Source organism: Ovis aries, chromosome 7, assembly GCF_016772045.2.
Source record: "Ovis aries strain OAR_USU_Benz2616 breed Rambouillet chromosome 7, ARS-UI_Ramb_v3.0, whole genome shotgun sequence".
Taxonomy (NCBI): Eukaryota; Metazoa; Chordata; class Mammalia; order Artiodactyla; family Bovidae; genus Ovis; species Ovis aries.
Window position 1 is genome coordinate 33,600,659 of NC_056060.1, and position 13,192 is coordinate 33,613,850.

The window sequence follows — 13,192 nt, forward strand, 5'->3', positions numbered from 1 at the left end:
CAATCTTAGTAACATCTTAGAGAAACAACACAATTAGCTGTGCACTTTAAAACTGGAGCTGGTGAGGGTGAGATGAGAGACAGAAAATCCAGTTAAGAAGCAAAAGCCACAATCTAAAAGAAAAGTGATGAGTGTCTGAATTTGGAATGTTTCCTAGGAATGCAGAACACAGACCCAATTCCAGGAATTCTACTTAGGAAGCAGAATGTATAGAATCTGGAGATAATTTGATGGAAGAATGAGAGAGGAGTATGAATCAAGCATAAAAACCAAATTTCTGATTTTTATCAACTAGGGGGATAGTGGTCATATGGATCAAAATAAGAAATACCCAGACACACTGTAGGTTTGAGGAGGCAAATGATAATGAATTCTGTTTGGGGCCTTTCAATATTCACAGATACCCCTAGGATATCCACCGATTATGTCAGGTAGTTAAATATGTTTGTCTGAAGTCCAAGATAGAGACTTAGAAATAAGTATTTTGGACTCACCCATAATTCTATAGTGGTTCAAACCCTCAGGGAATGGGTGAGGTCACAAAGAGAAGCAAGAAGGCAGAAGAACCATGAAGAACACTAAGAATAAAGGGGCAGATGGAGGGCAAGGAAGCCTAAGAATTTCATGTCCTTTGGTTTCATGACTCTAAAACCAGGGATCAATCCCTAAGTGGTAACCAGAAAAAGCACATGCAAAAACTTAAGCAGAAAGACTTAACATGTGTCTTTCCCTGGCCCCAGCATCCTATCTCCCTTCCTGCTTCAGTGACACGAATACTGCATAAGCCTCTCTAGGGAACAGGTCCCCACCAGACACTCCTTCTCCCTACCCACTGGCATCAAGACCAGCAAATGAACTAGATGCAGTCAGTTGGAAGTAAACACCCTGCCTGGACTTAGACTCTTGAGGGAGACAGAGATTCAAAGATGCCAGGAAGGTGAGGAAGAGGTTAATGGTGACAGCAACAGCAGTGAGGAGCCAGTGTTGGAGCAGGGAAGGCAGCGGCAGTGATCGCTAGCGTGGGTGTCTGGCATCTGGCCTCTGCAGTGCAACCCTGAACTAGCCTGCTTCTGAGGAGTTTCTAGGGCCATTTTCTGGCTATTTTTTCTGGCCATTTTCTTGATTTCTGCCTGGTTTAAAACCTGATCCTTCCAACTTTACACTGTGCCTTTGAGCTACCCACGTCTCCCGAAAAATTCATTTTCTCCCTTTTTTAATCAAAATTTGCCTCCATTTCTTGCAACCCAGAACACTGAATTTTTTTTGCCATGTTACTTATAATAAAGGATAATTGCATAAAGTCTAAAAGTAGGGAGAAAGTGAGATTATACTATAACCACAGAAGACATACTATAGCAATAAACATTTAAAATTTACTTGCAAGTTGGCATATGAAAACTATACATAATTATAAAAAAAAATCAAACTAGTCACAAATAAATTCTGATCTGTTTTCCTAAGTAAAAGTGACATAAATACTGTATGACCTAAAAGAGAAATAAGAATCTCACAGGAAAAAAAAAACAACTATGGAATCAATGATTAAATATTGGTTAATAAATTTTAAATTCTTGTTTGAATGGAATTCTTTTTAAATGACACTGGAGGGAAAAGAAACTGTTCAACTAAGTACAGCAGAAATTGAAATGTTTCATGTTTTATAGGAAGGAAATTGTGTGTTGTTGTTCAGTTGTTCAGTCATGTCTGACTCTTTGCAACCCCATGGACTGCAGCACACCAGGCTTCCTTGTCCTTCACCATTTCCCAGAGTTTGATCAAAGCTATGTCCATTGAGTTGGTGATACCCTCCAACCATCTCATCCTCTGTTCTCCCCTTCTCCTCCTGCCTTCAATCTTTCCCAGCATCAGGGTCTTTTCTAATGAGTCGGCTCCTCTCATTAGCTGGCCAAAGTATTGCAGCTTCAGCTTCAGCATCAGTCCTTCCGATGAATATTCAGCGTTGATTTCCTTCAAGATTGACTGGTTTGATCTCTGTGCTGTCCAAGGGGCCCTCAAGAGTCTTCTCCAGCACCACAATTCAAAAGCATCAATTCTTCAGTGCTCAGCCTTTTTTATCGTCCAGCACTCACGCTGTACATGCCTACTGGAAAAACCATAACTTTGACTATACAGATCTTTGTCAGCAAAGTAATGTCTCTGCTTTTCTAATTCACTGTCTAGGTTGGTCATAGCTTTTCTTCCAAGGAGCAAGCATCTTTTAATTTGATGGCTGCAGTCACCGTCCACAGTGATTTTAAAGCCCAAGAAAATAAAGTTTGTCACTGTTTCCATTGTTTCCCCATCTATTTGCCATGAAGTAATGGGACTGGATGCCATGATCTTCATTTTTTGAATATTGAGTTTTAAGCCAGCTTTTTCACTTGCCTCTTTCACCTTCATCAAGAGACTCTCTAGTTCCTCTTTGCTTTCTGCCTTAAGGGTGGTATCATCTGGGTATCTGTGGTTATTGATATTTCTCCTGGCAATCTTGATTCCAGCTGGTGCTTCATCCAGCCCAGCATTTCGAATTATGTACTCTGCAAATAAGTCAAATAAGGAGGGTGACAATATACAGCCTTGACGTACTCCTTTCCCAATTTGGAACCAGTCCGTTGTTCCACATCCGGTTCTACCTGTTGCTTCTTGACCTGCGTACAGCTGTGTAACATGTAGTAGATGATGTACGTGGTTCCTGCCTACACTTGCATTGTGTGGGAGTCTCGCCTCCCTAAGACAGAACCCAGAAAATGCTCTTCACCACCTGCTTTACAGCTAGGATTCAGGCCAGTAATGAGGGTCTACAATCAGATTCACCCATAAAATATTGATTTAGATGTGAGGAATTTAAGATCTGATGCAAAACCCATTTTGCTGGGAAGGGTGACAGCAGAGGCTTCCGGCTTTGGGGAAAGTCATTAGTAGTTGTGAGTTCCCAACATAGGGAAAAATCTTTAACAAATTCAAAGTATCCTAGACAAATTGAAGAGAACATTACATCCATGCAATGAAGCATGCCACTATAAGAAACAACTGGCAGGCATGAGTTCTGAGGAATTCAAACATAATTATCATGTTAGTCATCCTCTTTATGTTGGATTTGTCAGAGGTGAAGGGGCAGTGCACTGCAAAAGGACATACAGACACTTGAAAGAATACAGCAAATCTGAGGCATGGCAAGCCGTCTGGTACAGTTTCACGAAACAATAGATAGATCAGTCCCTTCCTTAAGGTGGCAGTCCCTTCCTGCCACTTTCACATCCTCCTCCTCTGATCTCTATTCCATCATGTGTCACCACCCATCTGGCTTCACAGAATCTCCACATAAAATGTCTCCCACATCAGATAATAAAAAAGGACACCTTTTCCTCGGAGGACTTGCAGAAAGAACTTTCAGCAAGTATTAGTTTAAAAAACAATAATAACTGTAAAATAGCAACAACCTCAAAAGGGGGGGGGGTTGCACAAGCAAAGTAAGCAGAATAGAGATGTTTGAAACTCCACTCGGAAAACTGTAAAATGAATGTAGATAAGCAAAATGACACAAAGAATAAAGATTATGAGAAAAATGCTTGAAGGCCTGGAGGAGAGATCCAGGAGGGGATTCTATACCCATGTATGGGCTTGGTACATAGACTGACCTGGTCCCCTCTTCCCATCTCCTCCTTCTTTGCCTTCTTCTGCTTAAAAAAAAAAAAAAAAAAAAGTGAAATCCTTGAATCCCCAGTCTTGACTGCACAGCTGTATGAAACGAAAGACTATGTGCAGTCTTAGCTAGGCCAGTGAGGTGCAGGTGGAAGTCATGGGGAAACCACAGCTTTCCAAATGAAAAGGCAAAGTTTCAGAGGTATCTCTTTTACCCTTTCCTTTCCCCCTTTCTTTCTGCCTGGAAAATTTACACATTATCTACAGATATAGCAGTCATCTTGCATGTGGAAAAACAAAAACACATTAAGACCATGAGTCAAGAAGATCAAAAGACACTAGCTACTTACACTTGGATTTCTTGTTACAGAAAAAATAAATAAATTTCTTATTTAAGTCATGGTTTTTAAAGTTTTCTGTGACTTGCAGTTAATCCCTTTCCCAATTGATATCCTACTTTATAGGAAGCCCAAAAGGAAAGAAAAAGAGATGACAGAAGAAAAGAAATAACAGAAGAAAATTCTCTGAACAGATGAGAAAATTGAAACTTCAGGTAAAAAGTACCTGCCTAAAAGGTGCCATGCAAGAACAAAAATGTATTTTTAAAGATGCACACAAATAAGTTCTGATAAAATTGGTGAATTCAAAAATAAAGAGAAAAATCCTACAAGCTTCCAGAAAGGATTTTACATCTAGAATTTAGTTAACACCATTTAAAGCTACCATTTGAAGCCATCATTCAAGTGGGAGAAGAATTAATTTTTGAATATGCAAACACTCAAAAATTATCTATACACCATCATATTTAGGGGAATTCTTTTAATTCCAGAAAAATAACTCAGGAAAAATGATTTTGACCCCATGGACTGTAGCCCACTAGGCTCCTCTGTCCATGGGATTTTCCAGGCAAGAATATTGCAGTGGGTTGCCATTTCCTCCTCCAGGGGATCTTCCTGACCCAGGGATCAAACTCACAACTCCTGCATCTCCTGCACTGCAGCCAATTCTTTACCACTGAGCCATCAGAGAAGCCCCAATAAACAGTTAGTTGAGTTTAAATACACAGGTAATAAGGTGGTTTTAAAATTTGGCTACTGTTGAGAAAGATTCCTGAAATATAAGCAGCATACTATTTTTAAAAGGAAAACGTATAACATCCTGGAACTAAAATTCCAAGTGATTTCAATGCATTCTAGAGGAGAAGAAATGGGAGAAGAGGGAAATCAAGGCATACCAAAGATCCTGCCCTGTTAAGATGTAAGATTTTAGAAATTAATTATTGAAGAACCTCTAGAAAGGAAAGCAGCCCACTGCCAACACTCTGATCCTAGTCCAGTGAGACCATTTTAGATTTCTATCCAGGAGAAACCGAGCTGAGAAGAACTAACTTCCTAAGCTGACAGAACTGGCAAGTGGCAGATCCTGCTTCTAGCCAGTCTGCCAAAGCCGGCACTCAACCACTCTCCTAAACCACCTCCAGTCAAAGCTAGGACACTCAACCACTCTCCTAAACCACCTCCAGTCAAAGCTAGGACACTCAACCACTCTCCTAAACCACCTCCAGTCAAAGCTAGGACACTCAACCACTCTCCTAAACCACCTCCAGTGTCTGTAGATTCCATTTTCCATTTCGCCATAACACAGTGTCAGTTGTGAATACAGAACCTGGAGGAATGTACACCAGCCTTTCTTAGAGTGGGAATTATAGAGAATTGTTTTTTTTTTTTTAATCTGAATTTCTAGCTTCTCTTGACAAATTGGAGGATCCAGGCAGACCTGGGCGGGGATTTCTATGCAGCAGCAGCCACTGACTGGCATACTGGCCCAGATATTGCTGCACATGCACTGCTTTTTAGCCAGAGCTAAAACTGCCCTCTGAACCCACATGTCTTAGGCTGGGCTCCCTAGACCCAGAAACTGAGGCAGAGATTCCTGTTTAAGTGACTTAGTGGAAGAGTGCTGTCAGGATTAGGGATGTGAGGAAAGCAGGCCAGGAACAAGGGAACAAAGCCAGACAAGGATGTTGCCTCAGCTGAAGACCGACTGACCCCTGGGGAAGCTCTGGAGGACAAACCGCAGCACACAGCTCATCCTGTTTCAAGGTGAGGAAACAAAGGGGCTGGGCGGGGTGCGGGCGGGTGTCGTCCTGTCCTGGACTGGTCAGCTCCCATTTGGCCCAGGACAATTCTCCCGAGAAGGAGTCACGGCAGGGGATGGATGCACAGATGTGCTAGGTAAAAGGCTGCTGCAGGGTGTCAGCAGCAGTCGCCATATCATCTCTACTAAACACAGGGGGACAGAAATTAGATGACAGAGCTACGAGTTTCAAGGAACACAGGACAATGTATTTCTTTGTGGAAGTAAGAATAGGGCTAGAAGTGCAAACTCTGAGCCTGCATTACTTATGTGACCTGCCAGGCCCTATAAATACTCACAATCACAGCCTGGACTCACTCCTCAGACTCAGCCTGTGCTTGCCCCAGACTCTTCAGGGAACTGAATGCCCAACGTTACCTGGACAGGAGCAGGATGGTGGTCTTAAGGGTTACTAAAGATTACACTGAAATTATGTGGAATCAGTTTAGGGATAATAAGAAATATCCAAAATAAAAGGATCCAGAGAAACATATTTCTATGTCATCAATGAGCAAGCCTCTCACATCACAGGCAGAGGGTATTATTGTGAAAGCCAACATGTAGGTCACTCATAATGATATAAGAGAGTCAATGATGAATCAACAAGAATAAATTGGAAATTTTCAATAAAAATACATTTGTAAAGCAGGATTTTTAAGTTAAAAACATTGCCTCATAATTTGAAAAATTACTGCAATTTTTGCTATTTGATCAACAACATGATTTTAAAAATAAAAATTAAGATGTGTGGAGCCTGTAGAATATCAGAGTTTACTTACCTCAGAACTGGACAGCCCTGAATCACTATCGTCTAAGTCCTTCAAAAGTTCAACCAGCTTTTCCTTTTCTCTGTCAATCATCACCACTGGTTTTCCCGAATTCTTGGCCAACTACAGAATGTATCAAAAGAAAATACTAAATACTCAAGGCAACTCATAGTTCAGGAAAAATTAAAATGGAATCTGAGGCTTCTATAATACAGATTCACTAAGGTAAAATTTGTTATATTAGGTATTTTCATTTGCTTGTTAATTTTATTTTATTCTAAATTTTGGTACAGCTCCATTCTCCAAGCAAAGATATTCAACCATCTCAACAAACATTTTATATAAAAAATAAAACATGGGCAGTTTGCAAACCTCTCTTTATATTAAATGTATCAAATGCAACATAGTTGCTGAGACATTTGGGAGGAATCTTACCACTTTCTATGTGGTATATATCCACTAAATGAAAATGCTTTTAAGTTTCAAGACTATCACATCAGGAGTTTAAATAGGATTCAGTTACTATTGATAAAAGGAAAAAAGGAAAATCTATGGCAGAGCTGCTGTGTCAGCAAGAACTTAGATATGGGGAAAACCCTACTGCTCTTGGAAAATTATATATTAAGTCAACCAACAATGAGCCAGTGCAAAAAGAACAAGTTGGAGAAGGTTTCTTTCAGATCATAGGAACATGCAGCACCTAAAAGTCAAGAGTCCCAGAGGCCAGTCCTGGCAGTGGCAGGCTGACCCATGAATCCAGTCTTCCTGGAAAAGACGTGCTAATTGTGGAAAACATCAGGCTTGAACTATGAATTACTTAACTCTCTCCTCTTAAAACGTCACACTTATCAATGTAGCTTTCTAGTGATTTAACTGCCTGAGTGGCTCGCCGTGAACCTTCTGTTCACCATACTTTTATTTCTTGCTGTAAATTATTTCGCATTCTGGTCGAATACAGGAGTCCTTGTGCCCTTGGTTAGTCTAAGTCTGCCTTGAGGACAAACCAAGTCAGACTGCACGGCCTTTAAAACCAAGTTAAGCCTCTATATCAGTGAGCTAATCCAAGCAAATAACAGGCTGCTCCAAGAGCCGGGAGAGGAGAGGCAGGGCCAGTAGGCAGACAACCAGCTGACCTCTCCACCTCTGCCAAGGCATTTTCCACTCAAATTTCTAAATGCACCAACTATAAAATCAATCTCATTACTTAAATAAAACCAATTTTACTAATATGCAATTTAAAATCTGGGAAACAGTATATAAAACTATTATTTAAATAAATGTTTTTCAAATTGAAGGAACCAGATTCATTTCTGGGCAATGAAACAAATGTATTAAGTTGCAGCTAGCATTTTTTAAGAGGGTAGGATGAGATAGAATAGGCTAGGATGGAGTAGAAAATAGTGAAATTAAGCATTGGTTCATAAAACTTCTCTTTCAGTTATATAAACTGCTTCAATTACATATACATGTATCATGGTCAAAAAAAAAATTTTAAGACAATGAACACAGCTATCTCCATTTTTGCAACTCATTTAGTCCCACATTCTGGCTTCTAAATTTCTAAGTACATACCTCAATGTTTCGCTTAATAAAATCCTGGCTGTGTTTACCCCTGAGCTCAATCTTTTCTGTATTTGAGAAAGGTTTATTTTCTTCTTTGATCATTGACTCATTTCTTTCCACATCATAGGTAAAATCTAATAATAAAAAAGTTCAAAATTTTTTCAGAATTATAATTGTCCATTATGCCAGAATTTACCTTAAGCATATATTGAAACATATAAGAAATAAACACACATAGAAAAGGTCCTAAATTTTAGATCAGAAACTTAAGACACACAAACATTTATTCTTAAAAATATAAATGTGCTACAATAATTTGCAATGAAGTTCTCATAAAACTTTTGTTACTCATTATCATGTATCAAACTTTCTGCTGTTGATTCCTTTGGAATCATGGGAGATAATGAAAAGAACTTCAAGTGATATACACGAAGGAGAAATCACTGACGTCATGAGAACTTTAACATATATTTTATTTTAGTATTTATATGACAAAACTTACTCTAAAGACTAGAATCATTACCTACTACTCATTGATTCGATGTTATCTTCTCAGAACAATAAACTTCTCATTCAAACCTGTTTTTTAAGCCAAGTCGGGGCATAAGTGTTCTAGATGTCCCACATCCTATCTGCACAAACCCCTAAAGCCCATCTCAGTTTGTCAGTTTTTCTGAACCTTTGAAGAGCTTTGCATCAACGTCAGTTGTTCAGACCCTGAGTGCTCAAGACAAGAGCAAGAAAAATACTTGTGGCCTCTTATCCCCTTTATAAAATATCTTGTTTTCACTGTAGCCACATTTAAAGCATTTTTTAAAAAGACCATGTAAATCCTTCATTAAAGCTCTAACAATATGCATAAAAAGTCTTCCTAAATGACAAATAAGAGTCCACCTTACAAAACAGGATAAACTGCCATATTAAAGTTCTACAGAAAAAAAATAAAAAACACTAGCCAATTCAATTCTTACATGATAGTATACATGTTAGAATGCCATTCTCCCAAATTGAATTGCCAGTCTATGTCTGACGCAGGATACAGCATGTTTGGGGCTGGTGCATGGGGATGACCCCAGAGATGTTATGGGGAGGGAGGTGGGAGGGGGGTTCATGTTTGGGAACACATGTAAGAATTAAAGATTTTAAAATTTAAAAAAAAATTAAATTTAATTAAAAAAAAAAAAAAACACTAGCCAGTAACTCAATGCAGACAGGCTTACTTAAAAGTTATCTTTGTTTTATAAGAGAGGTCACCACAATAAAAAGGATTAAGGGAGCTAGTCAACTGGTGTTTTTGTGGTTCATTAGCAAAGATTCAGTACAAGTTTAATAATTAAAGAATAAATTTTGATAACACTAGTTGGAAAGACCAAGAAAAAGCGTGAGATCTCTGGATTTAATTTCTTTTCAGACTAAAATAAATTTGAGTAAAAAAAAACAACAACAACAAAGTTTTACTTAAATTTAAGTTACACATTTCTAGGCAAAAAAAAAAAAAAATCTATGCTTTATAACTGAGATTTGATTCTTTAATCAATCCGGTGTCTCAGATGGTAAAGAATCTGCCTGCAATGTGGGAGACCTGGGTTCGATCCCTGGGTCAGGAAAATCCGCTGGAGAAGGAAATGGCAACCCACTCCAGCGTTCTTGCCTAGAAAACCCCAGTGACAGAGGAGCCTGGAGGCAGTCCATGGGGTCATATAGAGTTGGACGTGACTGAGCGACTTACAAACACCAATAGTTAAAGCAGGAGTTATTTTTTTGGTGAGTGGCCTTCTTAGATATAAAACATATAACTCTTTCCCATAATCCAAGTTGTATATAGTCTTTTAAACTGAAATCTGAAGTTTATTCATTCAGCTGAAGTTTCATATTCTCTTAACACATTAAAATAAATCAAATTAAATGCATCTTTGTCTACATTTATAATAGTTTCTTTAAAATACACTTTTAATACATTGTAGGAAAAAATCTTAGATAGTCTGGTAGAAACTATTTGCCTAGAAATGTCCTCTTCTCCTCCCCATCTTGGGAGTGATCCAGGGTAGAAGTTACCATGTCCCAGTAGTGACCCCAACTCTTGCTGGGTTGGATGAATTGGTTGGACAAAGGGTGGGCACCTAACCCAAGACAGATCATGGTCTCTTCTCTAGGATTATGGAATTGAATCACCCTCCCAATGACTCCAGACTTCCCTGGTGGCTCAGACGGTAAAGTGTCTGTCTACAATGCGGGAGACTCGGGTTCAATCCCTGGGTTGGGAAGATCCCCTGGAGAAGGAAATGGCAATCCACTCCAGTACTATTGCTTGGAAAATCCCATGGACAGAGGAGCCTGGTAGGCTACAGTCCGTGGGGTCACAAAGAGTCGGACACAACTGAGCGACTTCACTTTCACTTTCACTTTCACCCAATGACTAGCAAAAGGATACGATCTTAGGAATCAAAGAAGCTATCTACCAGGAAGATTCTTTCCATAAATTTTCTTTTTCACTTAAACTAGATTTCCATTACTAGCAGCCAGATTTAACTGTTTATTACACAAAATTTCAAATGTCCGAAAGACGACTATTATAATGAACCCTCAACAACTAACTTCAATAATGATTAACTTGTGACCAATTCTGTTTCATCTAGAACCTCACCTACTTCCCCTCACCACTGAATTAAATCACATCAAATCATTTCATCTGTGAATATTTGTATATATAGCTAGTATCTTCTTGTGACAGTATATAAAATCACATACCTTGTTTGACATTCTGCATATGATTTTCATAGTTTTCTGGTGGAACTTGAGTGTGAAACACAGAGAAAAAGGTATCTTCATGCTTGTTACAAGAAGGATCTAGTGATTTAAAAATCATTTGTTCAATATCATATGTTAACATATATATGGAATCTAGAAAGACGGTACTGATGAATCTATTTGTAGGGTAGCAATGGAGACGCAGATATAGAGAACAGACTTATGGACATGGGGAAGCGGTGGTGGGAGAAGAAGGTGGGACAAATGGAGAGAGTAACATGGAAGTATACACACTGCTATAAGTAAGATAGATAGCCAGTGAGAATTTACTGTATGACTCAGGGAACTCAAACTGGGGCTCTGTAACAACCTAGAGGAGTGGGATGGGGTGGGAGGTCAGACGGAGGTTCAAGAGGAAGGGAACCTATGGCTGGTTCATGCTATTATATGGCAGAAACCAACATAATATTGTAAAGCAATTACCTTTCAATTAAAAATAAATGAATTTTTTAAAAATCATTTGTTCAATACATACAAAATAAATAAGGAATCGTTTATGTGGACAGTTGTTTTAAAAAACAGATAAGATCTAATAATGTTCTCTGCAATATTCCTCAATTTCCTCTACAAGTTTCTTAAGACAATGTCACTTTCAGATAGAAATGATAATCATCTTTGTACACATGAGCCACTGAAAGCGAGAAATCAAAGCCAGTCAACAGTTTCCCTAGAACTTCTGTGCAAGAAGTATGCACCAGGGTGTGCTAAAATATCACATTAATTACCTGGATATAATATACCCAAATTCTAACATTCTTAAAATAGAGAATATACACATTGAATAACTTTGTGTTTCTAGTCCTTATTTTAGATCCACAAGGTGAGATTTCAGATATATGATCCGTCATTAAAATAACAGAATGTGTTTGAGAGAAAACTGGAGAGATACTTGGCAGTTAGCTTTCTTTTTTGGATTCTCTTGGGATACTACACATAAAAAATTAAGAAACTGTGTTTAACCCTTTTTGTTTAATTTAATTTGTCTTATGTTCTATTAAGCTAATTTAGACACCATATGTTTATAAGAAACAGCTAACATAAATAAATACCACTTTGCCTTAACATGAAAGCATCTGCCAGGCTGTGGCACAGAAATGTTTTTGCTTTAGAAAACATGACATATCTTGAAGATATTAGAGGATTCACCCCCTACCTCTGAAATAAACCTGATTTGAGCACCTGCTTGGAGATGATATGGGCAAGATATATTCACCATGACACAAATACCAACAAATTCAAAACATACAACTTCTGATAGTAAAAACAAATTCATCAGTTCAAATTCCCTAATTTGGAATTCATAATAATGTAGTGTCGCACCACCAGGATTAACAGTGCAACCATAATCCTTGTCCAGTGTTTGATGAGTTCATCTAGCAAATTAGTGGTATAAGCCTTACAAGAAGACAGGTAAGCTACTTAGCAGGCGAAAAGTTTTGAAGTTCTTTTCAAACTTTAATTTTTTTTGCAACCATTGTTATTAGGGCTCTTAAATATTCATTGACGCATACAGCAAGTCGGCAATTTGGCAACATTCTGTTATTGGTTTAAGTTGTATCATATATATTTCCAAAATGGTAACATATTTTTGATCACATAATTCCTCTTTAATAGCAGTTTCACTTAATTTTATTCTAAAGTACCTATAGAGACTTAAAAATATGAAAACCTGCCAAACAAAAAACTATTATAGCAAGGTGACACTGAAGGTTTTAAACCAAGGAGTTCTTCTTAGCTGAAATCATTTATGTGACCCTATGGCTCTTCATGCATAGTCTCAGGATATCATTGCCTCAGACAGAATGGGTACAGCTAGGGTACAGCCCTAACACTAAGGTCTCAGTTTAGCCTTGAGTTTAAAAGACAACAGTTGTAAAAGGAAGACATTCAACTGTAGAAACTCAACTTGAGAGGAAAAAAGCATTTTCTAAATTACAAAAGCCTTCATTAGAAAGCTCTTCCTTATAGTAAAAAGCAAACCAAGAATTCTAATTCATGTAGAAAAAATGATGGGATTAGAAAATAATGATTTGATAAACACCATAATAATAACTGATTCAAGTAGAAATTAATGAATAACAAGATAACAGCCCCAAAATATCCTCCCACAAGATAATTTATCCAGTGCAAAAAGAAAAATAGTAACTTTACAGTGGAGAAATCTAGCAGACACCAGCTTAACCAAATAATCAAAGTTAACATCACCAGCAATGGAACAATCGACGTCACACACTTCCTGTTATGATTCACTGAGAATACAGTACCACTTCTATGGG

General features: G+C 38.2%; 1 protein-coding gene across 5 annotated transcripts in view; it reads right to left on the bottom strand.

Annotated features, from left to right (window-relative positions):
• FSIP1 (fibrous sheath interacting protein 1) overlaps positions 1–13,192 on the bottom strand; it is a 210,863-nt gene that overhangs the window by 155,141 nt on the left and 42,530 nt on the right. For 4 of the 5 annotated variants that reach the window (XM_060418584.1, XM_012181178.4, XM_004010437.5 and 1 more), the window contains exons 6-8: positions 10,857–10,955; positions 8,118–8,242; positions 6,558–6,668 (exon numbers count right to left, since the gene is read on the bottom strand). In XM_060418584.1, the coding sequence (XP_060274567.1) occupies positions 6,558–6,668; positions 8,118–8,242; positions 10,857–10,955 (335 nt within the window). The remainder of the gene's footprint in view (positions 1–6,557; positions 6,669–8,117; positions 8,243–10,856; positions 10,956–13,192) is intronic. The other variant, XM_012181177.4, reaches the window with a different exon arrangement.